Source organism: Poeciliopsis prolifica, unplaced genomic scaffold (assembly GCF_027474105.1).
Source record: "Poeciliopsis prolifica strain line A6 unplaced genomic scaffold, Auburn_PproV2 SCAFFOLD004, whole genome shotgun sequence".
NCBI classification, from domain to species: domain Eukaryota; kingdom Metazoa; phylum Chordata; class Actinopteri; order Cyprinodontiformes; family Poeciliidae; genus Poeciliopsis; species Poeciliopsis prolifica.
The window spans coordinates 10,904,891-10,924,517 of NW_026562379.1; the positions used below are offsets into that span (position 1 = coordinate 10,904,891).

The 19,627-nt window shown below is 37.8% G+C and overlaps 1 protein-coding gene across 2 annotated transcripts in view; it reads right to left on the reverse strand.

The window, feature by feature from the left end:
* LOC129359376 (endothelin-converting enzyme-like 1) overlaps positions 1 to 19,627 on the reverse strand; it is a 55,777-nt gene that overhangs the window by 8,903 nt on the left and 27,247 nt on the right. For both annotated transcript variants that reach the window (XM_055028957.1, XM_055028956.1), the window contains 8 exons: positions 12,537 to 12,759; positions 9,296 to 9,394; positions 8,735 to 8,809; positions 5,982 to 6,085; positions 5,127 to 5,185; positions 4,301 to 4,352; positions 897 to 964; positions 361 to 485 (listed from right to left, as the gene is read on the reverse strand). In XM_055028957.1, coding sequence (XP_054884932.1) covers positions 361 to 485; positions 897 to 964; positions 4,301 to 4,352; positions 5,127 to 5,185; positions 5,982 to 6,085; positions 8,735 to 8,809; positions 9,296 to 9,394; positions 12,537 to 12,759 — 805 coding nt within the window. The remainder of the gene's footprint in view (positions 1 to 360; positions 486 to 896; positions 965 to 4,300; positions 4,353 to 5,126; positions 5,186 to 5,981; positions 6,086 to 8,734; positions 8,810 to 9,295; positions 9,395 to 12,536; positions 12,760 to 19,627) is intronic.

The following is a 19,627-nucleotide window of genomic DNA, read 5'->3' on the forward strand; positions in this document are numbered from 1 at the left end:
AAAATTTTGAACAACATCTAAAAACACTGTTGCCACAGAATAAGGTTTTGCCTCTACCAAGCCATTTGTCCACTAGAATGCTATTAACTATGCATCTATAACAAATGAAGTGAAAGCAGAACAGTCAGAGCCGGGACACTCAGATCAATTGTCCCTAGTTGTATCGCAAGTTTTAATCATATGTTGTGAGTGTCACCTGCCTCTATTATACAGGACAGAAATTAAGAACTCAGAAGCTATTTTCACAAAAAGAATCACTATATTTCAATGAGAGGTATGTACAAATATCAACTGTGTTATAAAATAAAAACAAATGCATTTTCAGTCAGTGGTACTTGTGTTGTATGAATTAAAGCCCACCTTCTGGTTATATACAGTGAAGTTATCGTAGAGCTTGACGATGCATTCAGCCTTTTTCTGGAACTTTCTGTAGGACTCCTGAGTCCACCACTGCTTGAGGTTGCCATAGCGATCGTACTGGCCCCCTAGGGACATGAACCATTGCATCACTAAGATGAAGGGCAAAAGTGCAGGGTGGATGTTGAATATTAGCATGAAGTCAGCATAATCTATAACTTTTCTCCACAGTCAAAGACATGCTGTTGCTCCAGATTTTAGAGAACAGATTAAACTACAAATTCCCCTTACGTTGTTTGTATGTTAAATCCATTTATCTTGCAAATAAGCACAAAATACACCATCTTAAGAGGCTTTTGTTGTCCAGTTGATGGCTAGGTGAATAGCAGATATCAAATGAGCATCATGGTAGTTTTTGACTGGGATCAAAAGTTATAAGTAAATAATAATGAAGCACAGTGAGGAGGCAAAGTAAAAAATGGCAAAAAATAGCATTTGTTTATGTGATAAAACATGGACAGAGAGGTTTTCATTCTTACCCCAGTCATCATAACCATGTGTCAGTTCATGCCCGATGATAGCTCCTATTCCGCCATAGTTCAGAGATCTGGAAGCAGAATGTGAAAATAGAAAATTACCGAAATTCAAACTTAATTGAGGTCTACACATACCTGAACAATAAAGAGGAAGAAATAATCGTTTTTAAAAAAAATGGAAAGTCAAAATTATGAGCCGATGAGCTCACAGTGCTAACTGTTGATGAACTTTACAGAGAGTTAGGTTTGACGTTTTAAAGTTTGAATCAGACAATATAAGTGCAGTTTGTCCTCACCTTATTTAACCAACACAAAGACGTTCCTATGTCACAGCAACAGCAGCCGTCTTGTTTAAAGAACGGAGTGGCCACATGGTTTTGTTGTCCTTGTATCACACCCTCATACACAGACACACACTTCCACATTATATTTATGATATTTCCAATTATAAATCTAGTAAATAGACTGGTACTTAGAAATCATGATTCAATGATTTCAATTGTTCCTTCAATAAAATCTATTGTTGTTTTTGAAAAGTAATGGTTTGTATTTTGTAAAAAATTGCAAGTTCAAAACCCCCTGATGTTATAACCTTGGTAGTTAGCACTTTAAGTGTCATACTGTGACAGACTGACAAATTAAGACTAATGTCGGTGGAAATAATTTTATTGATAAATAATGTTCTAAGACCTTTATCAATATTTACTATTAGCTACACTTTTTTCTTTACATTTTTTCTTAAAGTTTCCCTCTAAGAGGTATTTTTCCAAAATATCACCATTAATATCCTACAGGTTTTTCAGATTTAATGCTATACACTTGACCTCTTTATAGCATTTGGCAAAAAAAGGAATTTGACTGATTTAAGGTGTCTCATTACTGTCAGTTACTTGGCTTACTTTACTTGTGTCCCTGTGTCCTCATTGGAAATTCTGCTTAGCCAAGCAGGATCAAAAAACTGAGCAAATGAGACTTTGCTTGAATCCATGTGTTTTGGATTTGTATTGAATACAGATCAAAGCAATGCCACCTTTTTATTTTTTTTATATTAATTAGAGAGAATCAAATGTATGTTTCACAAGCAATGCACAGAAATCTTAATTTCCCTAGTTACTGATTAATAAAAAATAAATGTCACAAATCATGTTCCCAAGTTCCCAAAAGTTTCTTATGTCCTCCCCAAAAAGCCTCACATTGCCCCTCCATCACCCTGAACCCTGTGGGGAGCGGGAGGCGTATGTGTGTGTGGGTTGTACATGCAGATCCATAGAGCGATGAGAGGGCAGACTTAAGGCTATTCACATGGCTACATCTGAAAATGACTTTCTGACAGCTAGTCAATACGCTACCTCACACTGGGCCGACTCCCTTGCTAAACTAACAGGCTGTTTGAAGCGTCATTATGCTCAACATCAGTGCAGAGGTGTGAGTGTTTGTCAGAGAGTCTATATGGGAGGTTGAGGCTACCGCAGTAATAACTTTACGGTGACATGTGTCTGTGAGTGTGCGGTGTGTGTGTTGGTACAGTCATTAATTAAAATCGATTCGCACGCATAGCTACCGCTAGCAAAAGTAGTGGTGATAACCTCTAATGAAGACATAAAAATGTAAGGAAAAGCTGAATGCGCCAGCATTAAGGTCTAATTATTTTATGCTTGTTGTTCAGGGAAGTTATAAACCCGCAGGCGATTTAGTGTAGTGTAGTTTCACAGAATGTGAGAGTTGAAAACTTAATTTTTGTTGTTTAAAAGAATTATCTAGGCTAGTCATATGTTCTTGTCATTGAGGTCAACAACTGAGTCTCTAACTCATCTGTCCATAAAACTTTTATTCACAAGTGATTTGACCTGTCCATGTGGGTAAATGTCAGTCAAAATTACAGCTAAAGTAATTCACTTTTAGAAATGATACGTTTTTCTCTTAGTTAAAACTGTCACTACAGTGTGAAACCTCATGTCCTAATGCAGGGGTGACCAAAGTCCGGCCTAGAGGGCCGGCATCCTGAATGTTTTAGTTTGCTCCCTGGTGGTAGTAACAACCTTTTTAGCAAGTCAGTGTTCGTCTTAGGCCTTCTAATGAGCCATCATTGGATCCAGGTGCGTTAAACCAGAGAGAAAACTAAAATATGCAGGATGCCGGCCCTCGAGGACCCACTTTGGGCACCCCTGTCCTACTGTCATTTGCAGAAACAACTGATCAGAGCCACGAGGAGTGTCTTAGTGCTGTCAATCATCCCTGTGTATGCACTGCTCACACTCTGCCCCTTGCTCTCTGCTGCGCTACAGCTCCTTCCCCGCAGCGGAGACTGCTGTTAATGGGGACAGTTAGAATGGCCAACAATGAAGGCAGATAAATAATTTTCCTGTAACGGTAAGTTGTTCGTCTGCCATTAACACATTTGGCAGTGTGTACATGAGCTGATTGACAGTGCCAACATCCTCCTCCTGACTCTGATTGGCTGTTTCTGACCGGGAGTGCTGTATATCTGGAGATGGCAGTAGGATCACATGGAGAAGGCAGAGGGGCTAAATTTTTTCACAGATATTATGTCTTATATTATATTGTCATTACATAGTGACAGTATTAATGAATATTTGAAAAAACATGATTGTCTTAAATAAAAGTTATCTATTGCAGCTATAAAGGTACTGTATTTGAAACCGGGTTTTCTTTCTTGGTCAGCACACTCTCAGTTTATTGTGCAATAAAACTAGAACCACGATGGACTTTAACTCTGGCATTCTAATTTCTCATTCATTTTAGCATCGGTGATCATCTTGGTGCTTCCGCACATTTTTTAGATTCTGCATCAGCTATTTTATTCTGTACAGTCTTTCATACACTGGATATGTGATCTTACTGTATAGTTGTTATTGGATTGCTTCATTTTAAATGTATATGTGTTCTTTAATTTGCCTTTCACTTTACTGCTGGCACACCTGGATTTCCTCTTTGATTGACAAATAGAAGATAATTGTATTCTATTCTATGCTATCTGCTTATAATGATAATGTTAACCTCTGACAGCAACTGAATATTAAAAATTTTTGTAGCCAATATTTCTGTTACTGTAATTTCTTAGTATTTTATTAGAAAAATCTCATCTGATACTCAAGTGAGAGAGTTATATCAGGCAGCGACAGACAGGGACGTGATCTTCTTTCATGCACCATCAAATTACTCGAAGGACTTAAATTTAGGGAGACGACCTTTCAATGACACCTGTTCCATTAGCAGTGGCTTGTTCAGTAATTGAGCTCTTGGTGGGTAGTTAAATTGGTTTAATCAGGTGTGCTGGGACATCAGGAGAAGCAGAGGGTTTCCAGGCTAACGCGGTCTTTAACGACCGGTGCTGTAGCTGCGGAGCGACTGTGGACTCTCTGAGGAGAGGCAGCGGGGATACTCACTGTGGAAACTCAGGATTGTAGAGGGTGGGCTGCAGGATGCCAGCAGGAAAAACTGAGACAGATAAAAAAAAAGGTGACATGAGAGAGTTACAAGTGTTTAGAAATGTATTAGGCCAAAATCCTACCTGAATATAACAACAAAAATTTATATTTAATGGAATGCAGTTTTGTGTTTCCTTTAAGCCACATGTGTTTTGCTTAGAGTTCTAATACACTGTCATACTATTGCACATCCGCCTTACATTTCAATGGCCTTGGTCTTAAAATCAAACTTGACTACACTTGTAAAAACAGTGAACACAAGGAAGGAAAATGGAAAAAATGTGGATAACTTGAGAGGAGTAAGAGCTTATCTGCTAAGAAAAAATATTCCTGTGGACTCTGATGACTGTGTTTGTCAAACTCCTTCTCTCCCCCAGCATCAATCTGTGAGCATGCCATTGATTTTTCTGGAAAAGATTGAATCCTTCAGGCAGACACAGACGGCAGGCCGATCCTGGGAGACGATGAAGAGCGAAGGAAGGGGTGATATCGCCAGGCTAGATTTGTTAAAGCTCAGGAAGGTGATACTGCTTGTTTTTCCTTCAGGGGTGCATTAAACATCCAACTGTTGTAGAAAGGAAGGGATGAGGGGGATTATGGTATAGGGAGATTAACATTTTTTTTGTTCCTCCAGAAGTTATTGTGTTTGACTTGCTGTAAACAGACAGCAACATGGAGTAATTGTCTGTGACTAAACACAGGAAGGGTTCCCTTGTGTGTGTGCTTGTTTGTGGCAGAATCTGGCACTTGTATGGCCGTGAATGATGGAAAGTCATGCACTCACCCATTTGGTTCTTGTTAGGGAGGTAGTAGGCATTAAGAGCCTGCGGGGGGAGAAGCCACCTGAGGAAAAAAATTGGACAAAAAAAGGTTTTAGAGACAAGATCCCCTCACACTCTATCCACTCCAAACACACTGAACAGAATCACAAACACTGCTGCCTTTATCCCTCCAAACCCCCTGTTGAGAAATCCACTCTGTAACATTCTGCAGCTGAAGTGTCTTTGTGCATACAAAAACATGGATGGTTCCTTTATGGTAATCCACTTAAAGCCAGTAAAATCGATTGGCATAGATCCCCCAAATGACTAACTCAGACAGACTAAGATGCCCTTGTTCCAGCTAAAGGAGTGATGGCTCTGCATGGACTGAGGAGAGACGGTGGAGCGACAAGACAGACAGTTTCTGTCTTTATTTAACACAGACAAAACCTAGTGAGTGATAAAACGTCCACTTTTTGGTGATAAAGAGGGCGTATGTGAGTGTGGGCTAACGATACCGTTGTGTCAAGCATGCTGGAATACTAATGTGCCTGTAATGTGTTGTCATAACAGAAATGCACTCAATCCAAGCCAAGCAGGGCTGTATTTTAGAAAAATGAACCGTGTGTCCCACAGCACTCTTCTGCTGCCTGGCTGCTACAGATAAGTACGTCAAATGGATTTTCTGCAGCTGTTTATGCTGATTTAGGATCTGTTTGTTTAATTTAGAGGTACATCAGCTAACGTGGCAATAGAGAGATTTCTGGGAACATATGTTAGGCATGTTAGACACATGAGAGTCACGTAGCAGGGGAAGGGATGCATCTGAAACATGCAGAATAATGTTGGGAATTATAAAACTAAAAAGTGACACTCACGCTGTCTTGTCCACTTCTTCGTGTATTTTTCTGACAGACAGTTTGATGTTGAACTTAATGCTGTTGAGGATATTCTTGAAGTAGGTCTTCTTGTTCACGTCAAACTGCAAAGTAAGGGAACAATGAAATTTTGAGTGTGAATAAACGGGTTAAAAACAAAGAAGTTTCAGAAATGTGATTCAAATCATGTTGGATATTCTAGACCAGGGGTCTACAACTAGACCAGGTCTGGAGCTACAAGTGGTTCTTTGGACCTTTTAAAGGTAATAATATGGGTGAAAACAATAAAGTTTATATTTTAAAAAAATGCACAATTTAGCAATTTAGTCAACAGAATGAAACTAAAAGAACATCTTAAATCTACTGTGTTTTAATATAGTTTTAAAAAAAAAATTCCATAGAAGAAAATGTATTCATTCTCTGTTTTGTAAAGGATTTAAGCTTTTAATTATTATAAACTCCAAACATTTAAATAAATTATATATATTTTTAAAGAATGGCAACACATTTCATGCAGTAGATTTCCATAATATTTATAATTTCTCTCTTAAAAACATCATGTGACATTTGCAGTGCCAAACAAATTGTATTTAACTGAGCTAAAGACAAACATGGCTCTTTGAGTTGGAAAGTTTGAAGACTCCTGCCCTAAACTGAACTTTGAGCTCGACAGATAAATCAGAATCTTTCCATTTTTAGCTTCATTGGCTCTGACCAGTGAATATCCAGTAGGAAACAGAAAAATATGATTTTTTTTCTATCTTTGAATGCGCCATGTACAAGCCCTTCCAGATCCAGCTGACGACACTCTTTCAGTGTCGATGCTGTTACCAAGTGACACAAATGTAAACATTTATAGTATCAGTAAAGTGTTTAAGTGTGAAGTCAGAAGAAGCACACACATGTAGACAACATAATGTTTTTTATCAACTTGTCTGTGGTTTATTCAGGACAAGAGGGAACACTAGAGAGAGCAAATATCATCAAGGCTAACAGATTACAAAAAAAAAACAAAACAAAAAAAAATCACTTTGGCCGACTTCATTGACCCCTCAAACATTTTTGCATTTTCATGTATTTGCTGGGTAAATAAAAAAATAATACTTGTGATATAAGACACTAATAACATTGCTTCATCAGAAACTATTCACAAGAAAACTTACTGACCCAAAAATAATTTCTAGTAATGGTAGCCCTGATAGTCGTAATATATGATACGCCTTTTTTCTTTGATTGGAAATTCAGTGAAACCCTGCTAAATAGCAGTTGGATCCCTTTACTAATTCTATTATAAATACTTGTCACAACTCACAGCAGGAAGGTGTGAAAAAAAGGAATAAACAGTAAGGCTGGACACTGTCTCACTGTGAATCTGCCTCTTCACCCTGGACAGGCATCTCTCCAAGCTTGGTCTACCTACTTAAATCGCAGAGGACTGATAAGGTGAAGCAGATTTTTTTTTTGGCAGATGTTGTAGGCAGTGCACACCGACTCAGAAATTGAAATTTAGATGTCGGATTGAAGGGCTATGATAGTGATTGAGTCCCAAGAGGGAACTATATTTGCATCAACTTACTTAAAAACATGCTGTGGGATTTTTGTAGAGGAAACTCAGAAAAGTAGCAGAAGAAACTCAACTTTCTCTCTTTTACTAAAATTTTCCCTAATGGATGGAAACATTAGCTTCCATATTATGCAGCGACTTTGTGTTGATGTGTTATTAATAAAATTAGTAGAGCTAATTCTCAAGAAGAAGTCATACAGTGTTTATTGATAAAGCTGGATTCATGATATTAATTAGAAAATCAAAGCATCTTGCACAGAGTTCGCTGGATGTGACAGTGCAGGTTACAGTTATTCATAATCATTTGAAGGTAAAATATGAAAATAATTAAACTAAAACAAATGCTTAGTTTGTCTTCCAGATGAGATTTTATGCAATTGTTCTGTAGCTAATGTTCCCACAAGCTTCCATGCTTTTAGCTATTATACTCTGTCATCAGGACCAATTCCTACGGCATAATTAGCTTTCAGAAAAGTTCTGCAATCTCTATGTACTTGATTTACATCTACACATTCAAATCAACATTTGTTGTCTTGAAACTATACTTTCACAGCAACAATTAATGCTACTTGTGCAGTTCGAGTGTATCCTGTGCTGCAATTGATCACTGGTGTTGTTTCTCGCTAATATTTTGAGTGGAAACTTAGATTGTCTTCCCATTTCAAATTGTTATATTTCTGGGTCAGTGTCCACTGTCTTACAAAATGATTTCCACAACTACAAAACTTAAAACGCAATGTGAAAAATCAGAAAATATCCAATTGTGTAAATGTATAAGTAGCTGCTGTGTCCAACCGCTTTAAGATTGCCTTTCCTGAGGACATTGTTAATTCTAGTTTTCATGTTTACCACTTCGATGCAGAATTTTAATGAAAATCCTTCATTTCTTTTGAGTTATTTGTCAGCCGTCTTTTAAAAACAAATTGTTTGACAAGAGTTTTATTTGGATCTGTCTGAATCAACAATCCTTGTAACTGCTTCTTTATTATAAATGGTCTCATCACCGTCCTGTAAATGATGGTGGATTTTTCTCTAACTGAGTTCAATCACAGTGACGCATGATGGTTCCATAAATCCTTCCAGTGCTCAAGAGAAAGAGCTGGATGCTGGGAAGAATGACTGGAGGGGATGATGTGTGGGTACTGGATGACTGCATGGGCCAAAGTGAAATAGGAGGTTCATGACTCACCCCATATTCCTGATCAATGAGTTCATCTTTGAGCAAGAAGTCTGGGTATCCCGTCATCACCATCATGTGCTTCAGCTGTGAGAAGAGGAGATGTAATTAGGTAGGTATGATGCAAAAAAGAAAGAAACAAATTGGTCAAACAAAATTCCACATCCACTTTGCAGCAACTGAATTTCACACATATGTGCCTGGTTTCTGACCAACTCTCTTGTGCGCATCAACTAATCAAGCAAACCCAGTGTAATAGGATTACAGAAAAGCTCTTTATATTCAGCATGCCCCTGTAAAAGGATTATAACTTTAGATTGTAAAAGAATTAGAAAGGATATCTTGCAGTGCAGACCCTAAATCAGCACCACAGAGAGATCCGGATTAGGCAATCCTCACTTCTCAGTGTCAAGCCCTTGATGTATCCTATCACATTTCTATCTTACTAAGCAATCAGTTAGACTTGTTCAAAAGAAAAGAAACACAAAGAAGTCATTAAAATCTTTTCAAGTACTAATCGGATCTCACAGGAAGTCGTGTTTGTGATTTCAAGGTTCATTTTAGGATTCCAACCTTTGCTCTGGCAGCTTCCTTGGTGGCCTCATCCATCCAGTCCAATTCCTGCAGCCGAAGATCTAGGGCATGTTTTATGTCCTCCACCAGCTTCTGTACCTGGAGGGAAAAAGTAGAGTATTTATGTACAGATAATGAGAAATGATCATATTCACATAGCAACAGCAACACTAATGTTAAACTCAAGAAGAGTTCAGAAGTCAATGTTTGGTGGAAAAACAATGAGGTTTTCAATGGGGGTCAGGACTATGGTCTCCAGTTTTTTCCAGAGCTGTATTTACTTCCAAAGTATGCACTCTGACTGCATTTTTAGTTTTGCTAATTATGTTAACAATAAAAAAAATATTAATATTCCAAAAATATATTGATTTTGAATTTGATGTAAGCGTAAAACTGACTTCTTTGTTCTACAGTGTGAAATTGCTTGAGCTTTAAATATGATTGACTACTCAACAATCATTAGGAGCTTTAGCTCCTAAAGAGAAATTAGATAACATCAGTATCAGCAGGTCAAAACTTTATGAAGCCTGATCTGAATTTTGCCAGAAAATCAAAGCATCTGAACAAACATTTTGTTTGTATCTCTGCTTCTGAAGAAGAAAAATGCTCCAAAACAGAGATGCTGTGAAGTAGCTTTGTATTTACCCTTTTGCTACCTATTTAGATGTTACATGTGTGTTTTTTAAAATGCCACTCCTATGAGACGCTCGCGTCTCTACATTTGCCAATCACCATAACAAGCTTAGCGAGAAAGCCAGTCATTCTTTGTGCAGCAGTCTGTTGTTCAGCTGCAGCTCCTGAAGGCTCATTAATTCTTGTTGATGCTGAGGTAAGCAGCATCTGTAAGTGAGTGAAAGCTGCACACAATGTCACTGCCCTAAAGTAGGGTACCTGAGTGATGTTTAATGAGGTTGGCTACCTGTGTGGTCATGACAAAAACAGGCATGCTAAACAAAGAATCAATCATTGCTAGCATGGCCGATGACAAAAATGCAGCATGTTCACTCAAACCTTTCCATCCCGTCCACACAATACAAGATTTACACGCATGAAGCTTCAAAACCATTGTTGTTTTGAGATGTTAAGCAGCCGCTGCTAAATGCTTGATCATGAAAAGCTTTCATCCCTGGCAATAATCAAAAAGGCTTCATTAGTTTAAATCACTTCTGAAAGTTAGTTTTGTTATCTTATTAGAATCTTAACTGGAACGTAAGGAGCTCAGGAATTTAACTTTCAATTAAGATACCATCCAGAAAAATTAATTAGCATTCACGGCTTATTTAGTCAAAATGCTTCATGCTTTAAAATTCAGTTTGGCAGAAATTGAAAAGGTTATTAAAGAACAGAAATGCTGTATATTAGACTATGTGTGTGATGATGTGAGTAGATGTTTTGGAAGAGATGAAGGAGACACAGGGTGGGTTTTATTTTAAAGAATGAACACGGAGTTATAGAGACTAGAAATCCCATTGGGATCATTATCTCCATGACCTAGAACAGACAACAGACAAAACAAATCACGGAGGAGTATTCAGGTGAAACAATAGTAAATGCCAAATGTTTGGGATTGACCAAGGCACAGAGTAAAGTGAAAAAAAAGCAGCAAACAAAACTAGACGGTAGATGTCTCAGATTAGTGCTGGTGGGATTTCAACATCCCAGTTCAGCCATCTGAGCCATTGAGCCATGACAAAATACTCTGCTGGACACTGTCTCTATAGACTCAAATAAAGATAATACAATGATGACCTCCAAAAGAAGGAAAATGAAAATAACAATTTTGTTGAATCGAAAATGTTTTTCTGTTATTCGATGAAGATACATTAGCCAAAAGAGATTTAGTTTCTATTAGAAAACATCTAACTGAGGTTATGATGTGGGCTGTTAAAAGGCATTTAAATGTTTCCATTTCAGAAATGCATTCAGTTGTACCTGGACCTGGTCAGAGTGGACATTTTATCATGGAACATTTTGATTTCAGAAAAAGTAAAACAGAGAGTTATTATTCACCAGAAAGCATATGCTTATGTTTGTATTCAGACTTCACAGTGTGAGCTGCCATAGCTGCAGGCTAGAATGTGTTTTGACGAAAGCTTTGTTTCTATAAGTCTTTGTTATTTTCTGCTGTCAAAGCTGATTGTGTTTTTGTTCACTGTTAAATTGTGAAAAATGATATTTACCACATTTTGGAAGAACTGCCCTAGAAGCACAGAAAGCACACTGGGTGCTTCTGGTAACATTAGAATGATTGTAGCAAACTTAGAACCTATGCAAAATTATTTTAATATGTTAGTTTTGGTGTTTTTAGAGGTTAATTTAAATTAGCAAGGCTAGCTGCCAGCAGAGAAAGAACATTTTTGTGGTTCTAGAACAATAATTGTTGAAAACTTTCATATGCGTAACTGACAAAGGACTATTACCAACTTTATTTATACTGCCTTTCGTGGTTTATAGTCTGTGGTGTTTTTCAAAGTAAGCCACCAGGGAGCGCTACTGAGGCCTCAAAAAGTTGGAGGGAAGATGAGGAAAAATAGCAAAAAATAAATAATTAAAATAAAAAAATATCCAAAACATTTTCTAACCATAAATTTTAAATAAAATTTTTGTCAGATGAAATTAAATCTGATTTTCAATCATTCTGCAAATATAATTTAGAATAATTATAATTATTGAATAGTGGATTAAGTAGAGAAAAAGCATTCTAAAAGTCCATGTTTCTTTTCATATTTTATAACATTATGAGTTTGCAGAGGAGTCCATGGCAAGAAGCCTGAGCAGTTTGGGTGGCCAAGCTGCATTGGTCGCCCAAATTTTCCCATGGCATGAAAAAGTTTAAGAACAGCTGGTCTATGATACTGTCGTTTGATGATACTGTTTATTATAAAATAATTGTTTTTAAGAAAAAAAATCACTTTACACTTTGTTTTAGAAGTGTAAAAAGTTGAAAGCTCAGCTGAACTGAAAAAATAATCTCAAGCTGTTATCTTGAAAACAACAGTGTGTTCACTGCACTCCAGTGGTCGCCACAACCACCCTCAGTATGGCGAAATGGAATAATCTCCCACTAGCACGTTGTTCCTAATAAAGCGGCCAATAAGTGTAAAGTATCTCTAGACAGAAATGTGAGCCTAAATGTGGAGTATTTTATGACACATGAAAACAAGTGATTTTTTTTTGAAGAAAATAAAGGATTAAAGTAAAGCCATCAGATGGAGAGGCTTGTGTCTGCATATATTCCAACCTTGACTTTGCTCTCTAAAGAGAAGTGCTTCTTGACAAACAGTGCCCCCAGAGCCATGCCGAAGTGCTTGTTGGCCTGAGTGAGGCAGAGCCGGCCCAGCTCCAGCTGCTGCTCGGTGCCGTCGATCTCTCGAGAAAACTCGTGGATGGTGCTTCGGAAGGCGGTGGACAGGTGCTCACTTAGCGCGGCCACAATGCGCCACAACATGTAGTTATGCAGGACCCTGAAGAGAAGAAAATAGATACGTTATTCGTCTTTTGCCACAACATTTCTTCTGTCAAGGGTTTTTCAAAATAAACCATTTTACATTAAATAATACCCAGAAACATGTACATTATTTTGACACAATACTTCCACATACATCGTGTGGACATGATCGACATATGTCAATCATTTCTTACACTGTGACTTCTGGGAATATCTCCATCTCTCATAATTCTTGAACCAGATTATCTGGGAGAAGAAAATGGCTGAATGGACATTTTACCATCAGCATGCTTCAAAGTCCAGGTTTGTTTTATTTGACAATGCTGTGCTGCATTTGATGCATCACTGCTCCCAACAAACTCAATAAGTGTTTACATCAATGCTGGAATGTGTACAACTTTACTCAATATGAATAACGTTTCTGCTGACGTCTGCACATCTCTGCTGTTGCAGTTATTTATATTTTACAGTCATGCATGTTTTGCACATTTTAAAATTAAACAACTCAGTTGCATGGTCCTTTGGACTGGAGTACACAATTTTTTTAGAACTACACTGTATTGGTGAAATTTTGACTGTACTTTAGAGTATTTTTATTTTATATTCCGTTTTTTTTTTTTTACATTTTATGTTCATTTTGTATCAAAGTATTTGCTTTAATTGCAACTGTCGCACAGAAATTGTGGGACAATAAATTATATTTCTCTTCTGTTGTATTGTTGGTAAATGCACAAATGATAAAAAAAAAAAAAGCTTTAGATGTTCGTTAGAAAACATTACCAAGTAAATAGCGTCATAAAGACCAAGAAACACAACTGATAGATCAGTTGAGAAGCTCAAACCAGACTTTGGTATCCCTAGTTGTGAAAATCTGGAAGGCCTTGGTTCATTAAAAAATAAAAACAAAACACCAAACCTAGCAAGATATGTCAGACCAACATCTAGCTGTGCGCTTCACAAATTACATTAGGCAAGAGTGGCAAGAAGAAAAGCATTGTTGAAAGAAAGACATAAAAAGTCCCAATTAAATCTGGCAGCAAGTTGTGTATGGAAACCAAAACCCTGTGGATGAAATTCCTCCAAAACCAGACTGTTTTGGCTCACAGATAAGCACTATGTGTGGGAGAATACCTGGAAACCTCAACACCCCATGCCCTCTGTGAAAAATGGTGACGGCAGCATAATGCTGTTGATATGATTTTCTTCGACAGGACAGGGAAGCTGGACAAAGAAAGGAATACGGAAAGAGTGAAATGAAGAAAATCCTGCAAAAAAGAAAAAAATACTGCTAAGGGCTGGAAAAATACTTTATGGTTGTTACAAAATTAAAATAAGTTTAAAGTATGAAATATACACTTTGAAATGTGGAAAAAAGCAAACTTGGAATTTTTTGTATTTGCACAGCAATTGACAATGTAATCTTCAAAAGCCAAAATTCATATTAAAGGGAATGTCGTGCTGATTTTTCTGAACTGGACCTCTGAAATCCAGACTTTGTTCATCATCTATCACTCATTTTATTTTTAATTTTAGCAATGTTATCAGGACCTACAGAATATTTTGAAGGAGTCTCTCTTTCACAGTACTGCTGCTCCACCACTCCATCACAGACCAAGAGCTGAGGGATTTAGCTTCATTCCTGTTGTTAATCAAACTTAAAGCTTCATATATAGAAAAACTACACGTTCACTTTTTCCTTGAAGCTATGGAACATGAGTTGCAATTAGACTGTTGTGAGATAGGTTAGCTTTATTCAACTGATGAAATGTCACTACCTTTTAAATCCTATTTGGTAGCAGATTAAATGCAAATAATTTTGATAAATCCTCTTATAAATGTGAAAAATGTCAGAGTGTTGCCTGAGGATGCTTTTTTTCATTTACTTTAAGCCCAAACTGACAAATCTGCAGCTAAATTCACATAATTAGCCAACTACAATACCTACCTTATTTTTATATAAATTGTGAAAATATGGGAATCAAAACAAGGTGTAGCTGAATTTAATTACTTATTTAATTCATGGATTTTTGAGTCAGGATTCTGTATCTTGAGCACACCTCCTACTACTTGTCTCATGTGCAGAGTCAGAGAAACACTGCTGAACAGTGAGAAATCAGCGGGGTCCAGCAGTAAAGAGCTCCCTCCGATCCAGATTGACTAACAGGAGTGAGGCAGCAGAGGGCTGAAGAAAATGTCAAGCAGAGGAAGAGAAAATGGATCATTCACGTATGTATTCAAGCTGCGTCTTCTGCCCCCCAGACGATGCAGCGATGGTGTGTCCTCGTGCTCCCACTGGGTCTGTGCATCCAATCTGCCTCGCAGAGACAAATGCCCCCTGCTCCTACTGTGAAGCTGCATGCTAAACTTCAGGCATGTTGTTGTTGTTGTTTGTTGCTGTTTTTTTTTTTTTTGCTGTTTTTATGAATAATATTGCTTATGCATGACAGATGTTAAGTCAAAAGTGCCTTGGCAACACCACCCTGAGGTCCAACAGCAGAATTGTGAGGACAATTTAATTAACAGCAAAGAAAGAGGAAGGATGAGGGAGAGAGGCGGGTGGTTTAGTAAATGACTGGACTTCTGGTAACAGCTGAGGACAATGTGCTGATTACAATATATATGTTATCGCAGTTACAGGTTTGACTTGCTCTTTTTACTGCAGCTATGCCCACATGAGTGGTATAGGTTTGGGAGTGTGTGTGTAAAGTAAAGCTATCATACTTATGTGGAAGTCATCTATATGATAATGGTGGATCTAAGACATGTGTCCGATGCGTATTGAGCAGCTTTATTTGAAGCATCTCTGAAGAAAAGTGATGATAGTCTGGGGACACTCCACAATGAGTTAATTATGATTAAAACCAACCCCGCAAAACCATTTAATTTATAGATGTTTGTTATTCAAGACTGTAAAACAGGAAAGCAGGTGTTGGGTGTTCTTGGATGTTTACTGTTCTTTGCGACTGCCACATTAGGATCGTTGTAAGATAGCGGCATATGATGCAACAGGTGGCAAAACAAGAATAACTGTGGAGTAGAGTCTGGTTTGCTTTTTTAGACTTCTGAATGGCTTGCCAAATTGAAAAGAAGAAATACTTATTGCAAATGTGACATAAACAAGGAAAAGTTGCAATTATAAAACTTTTCTAATTGCCCACGTATTTTCTGTGTGGCTCATATTCAACATGTATCCTACTTCTTCTTGTAGCGTGAGGCCAGTCAGATTCAATATTATCAGGCCCCATGCTGACATCACTCTTAGATTGAAGGTGGGTTGAGGCCACCGACCAATTCACAAATCCCAACACCATGATAGTGCTGTTGATGCAGGGCTTATTTTGAGCTATTTTACTTTACGCACCAAAACAATAAAATATATGGATCAGTTTCCTGTGTTGCATGTCAATAGATGTTTCAAACACGAGTAGGGAGAGGATTCTCCAGTGCTCTTGTGCTTCAGAGATATTTTGATGTTAGAAGGGAGAAAATGCCAGACAGGCGTCTGCAGTACATGCAGACATGTACTGTAACCAGTACATGTCTGCATGTACTGTTTGCAGACATTTAGAGCAGTGGAAGTTGTGTGGGACTGTACAGACAACTGGAGTTCTGCAGCAGCAACACACAGCTTCAGAGGAAGCATGAGGGTAACTAATGCAGAATATTTCTCTCTTGTGGATTTACCATGAAGCGTGTAAAATCTGAAAAACTTGGCAGTCTGTTGGAAAACTGACACAAGATTAAACATCTAGAATATAAATATTGGGGTGATGTTAGAGGTAGCAATGCAAACTGGGCTAATGAGTATAGTTGCTCATCATAAAGAGGTAAAACTGTTTGAAATTTCTTCCTCATAAGCTTCGTAATATGTGTCAGTAAAATAAAAGACTCCATTGTTTTGTAGCTTAATGCAGTTTCTCGCTCTGAGGTCAAGATTGTTTAAAGTACACAGAGTAATTTTGCTGCTGGATGATGTAACTTTCCAGACCATTTTATAACCTATACACCTCATTAAAGCCACAGAGTTGAAAACAGCTTTTTAAAAATCTGAAATTTGTTGTGCTCCTTCTGAGACGCTTGCCTTCAGATATAGCAACTTTTCATTGCCTATCATTATTGCAGGCGTAAATGGATAATTCTGTGACTTGTTATTTAAATAATCAAGAATTCAAGATACATGAACAATATCAGAGTAAGCATGGTCTGTGTAAATTATTCAGATTTGCTTTAGGGTCGGGACCTTAAAGCATCCATTTTGATTTATTAATTACATCGATTTTAGCATGTCAAAGATTTTAACACAATTAGTCACTATTTTTGTACATTCAAAAGAACAAAGCGGAGCCTTTGCCTTCATGTGTTTCTGGTACACCTCTATTTGCAACGATGTTGGTTGTGTGTTAGGTGGTTAAGTTAGAAAATTCCATTAGATTAACAGTTTCTGAAGTATGTCGAACATACCATCAAAAACCATGACATGTTTGAAAGCTTCCTCTCCCTCATTCTGATGTTAAATTTGACATTCAGCTATTTATTTTTACCACATCAAAATGTATAAGCTCATTCAGTTATTAGGTGATTGCATGACTCACTGGGAATAGAATAGACATATTTTATACCAAAAAAAGAGAAAAAACAGACAATTTTAAAAAAGTTTTCACCATTATTTAAGACTGTTTTTCAGATTAAATTTTTTTTATTTTGCTTTGTTAAGTATTTATGTTTTATTTATAGCTGAGCAGGTAAAATAGAAACAACAACAAAATTATTTTGCTCTTAATTGGGGGGAAAAAAAACGTAAGCCCTTAAATTTTGGCCTACAGTGCAAAATCTTTGGACACCAACAATTTAGGAGTTTGCACATTTATGCAGCAAGGTTATTAGAGCTTTTTAATATGTAAATATAATTTCTTTCAAAAATAGTTCACATGTATAAAAAGTTGTGAAATTATTGATTGGCCTATATTTTGTGTTACAAAATCTATAATTTTTACAGACTCTGCATCTTCTTTTGCTTCTAGAAATCTTGCATGGTGCACAAACTAAAACAGGATGAGGAGCCACAACAGAGGGGAATGAAAGTGTCTGTCAGAGAGCTGCACAGTTTAAGCAGTATAGGCTTTAATTACCACAGGGCTGAGTGAAGGCTCATTAGCTGAATAGGTTTTAATGGAGCTAGTTAAGGAGATGAAAAGACACTGTCCCTTTGCACTACATTAACACATTACTGCAGGTAATGACCATGCAGTTAATGGAGGAGGGAGGGTCTCCTCTATTCCAAACTTCACTCCAGCTATGCTTTAATTTTAGATGGACACTTAGGGGGCAACTTTTTGAGTTTGATCTTTCTGAGTGTTAAATTAAAGTAATTAGAGATATATGGTAATTCTCAAGCTGTCCACCCAAACTCTACACAGACAGAAAAAGGCTTTTTGTAAGACTTTTATACATAATACCTTACGGTAGCTGAACGACATGTGTTTCCAGCTCTGGAGGCCCTGCTGGGAATCCACCCTTGACAGCTGACAGCCACCGCAGCATAAAATCTACTGTTTAGGGAAAAGCTTTCTCAGAAAGTACTTGATGGGCACAGCAGGGAGTGAACCCTCAATTGCTGCTGTTTTACATCTCTGGATTAGACATGAACACTCACACAGTGCACGCAAACTTACCTAAGTAAACACACAGCAAACAGACTCCTCCTGCTAGGCTTCGGATTGCAAGACCCAAACAGACACACACCCACACACACACACACACACACACACACACACACACACACACCCCCACACACACACACACACACACACACACACACACACACACACACACACACTGGATTCTCACACTCGCACACACACCAACACATGAGTGACAGGGAGAACAGACGGTGGTGGCAAGGGAGGGAGCTGAAAGTGGGGGAGACTCTGGTGTTGTCATTACGCTTTCCCCCTCATTGGCGGTCCGCTCATCTGACTAATGGGATTGGCTGCATTCACAACCGCAACAGGAACAGTACACACACACACACACACACACACACACACACACACACACACACACACACACACACACACACACACACACACACACACACACACACACACACACACACACACACACACAAGAGGGAGAAAGAAGAGGAGCAAAAGTGATGGATGAATGAAGGGGAGACATCAAGGGGTGACGGCTATTGTCAGTAGAATTATTTGACGGGAATTTTATCAATCTGAAAGCAAGAGGACGATGGAGTGGGGGAGAAAATTTTAAAAATTGTGTTGTACCGATGGAGCAGATGATGAAAAGCTTTAAAAAGGACAAGAAGTGATCTGAAACAAAAGGCGAACAAGCAACAAGTAACAGATTAAGAATATAGTCATATACCTTTTTAGTAACCCTATCTATCGGGATTTACGGTTTAAAATTATTCATATCCCCCACAGACTCGGATTTAAAATAATCTTCATTTAACCAAGAACTTCAAATAGAAAATTATGGTGTTTTCTACATCTAAAGTGAGAGATGCCCTTATTTCAGTCATTTTCTGCTTTAATTCATCACAAATTGCAGCCCAGAAAGGGCTGGTTGGTTAGGATTTTCTGAAGTGAATCTTTGTGAGGTCATTGTAAGAATGCCTTTCCTCACCTGTAGTAGAAAGATGTCATAACACTGAGTTTGTTGAAAATATCAATGAATCCTTGGAGTGATTGAATCAATTAAAAACAGCTCAGAAGACTTCCGTCATAAGGGACCTAATTCTGATAACTTAACAGAAGCTAACTTCAAGAACTCAAACTCAGGCACTGGCGGAGACAAAGAGAGACAATTGTTCCATGAGGACACAGCATAAAGCGTGTCACGGCTGAGCCATGAAGAGTCCTGGC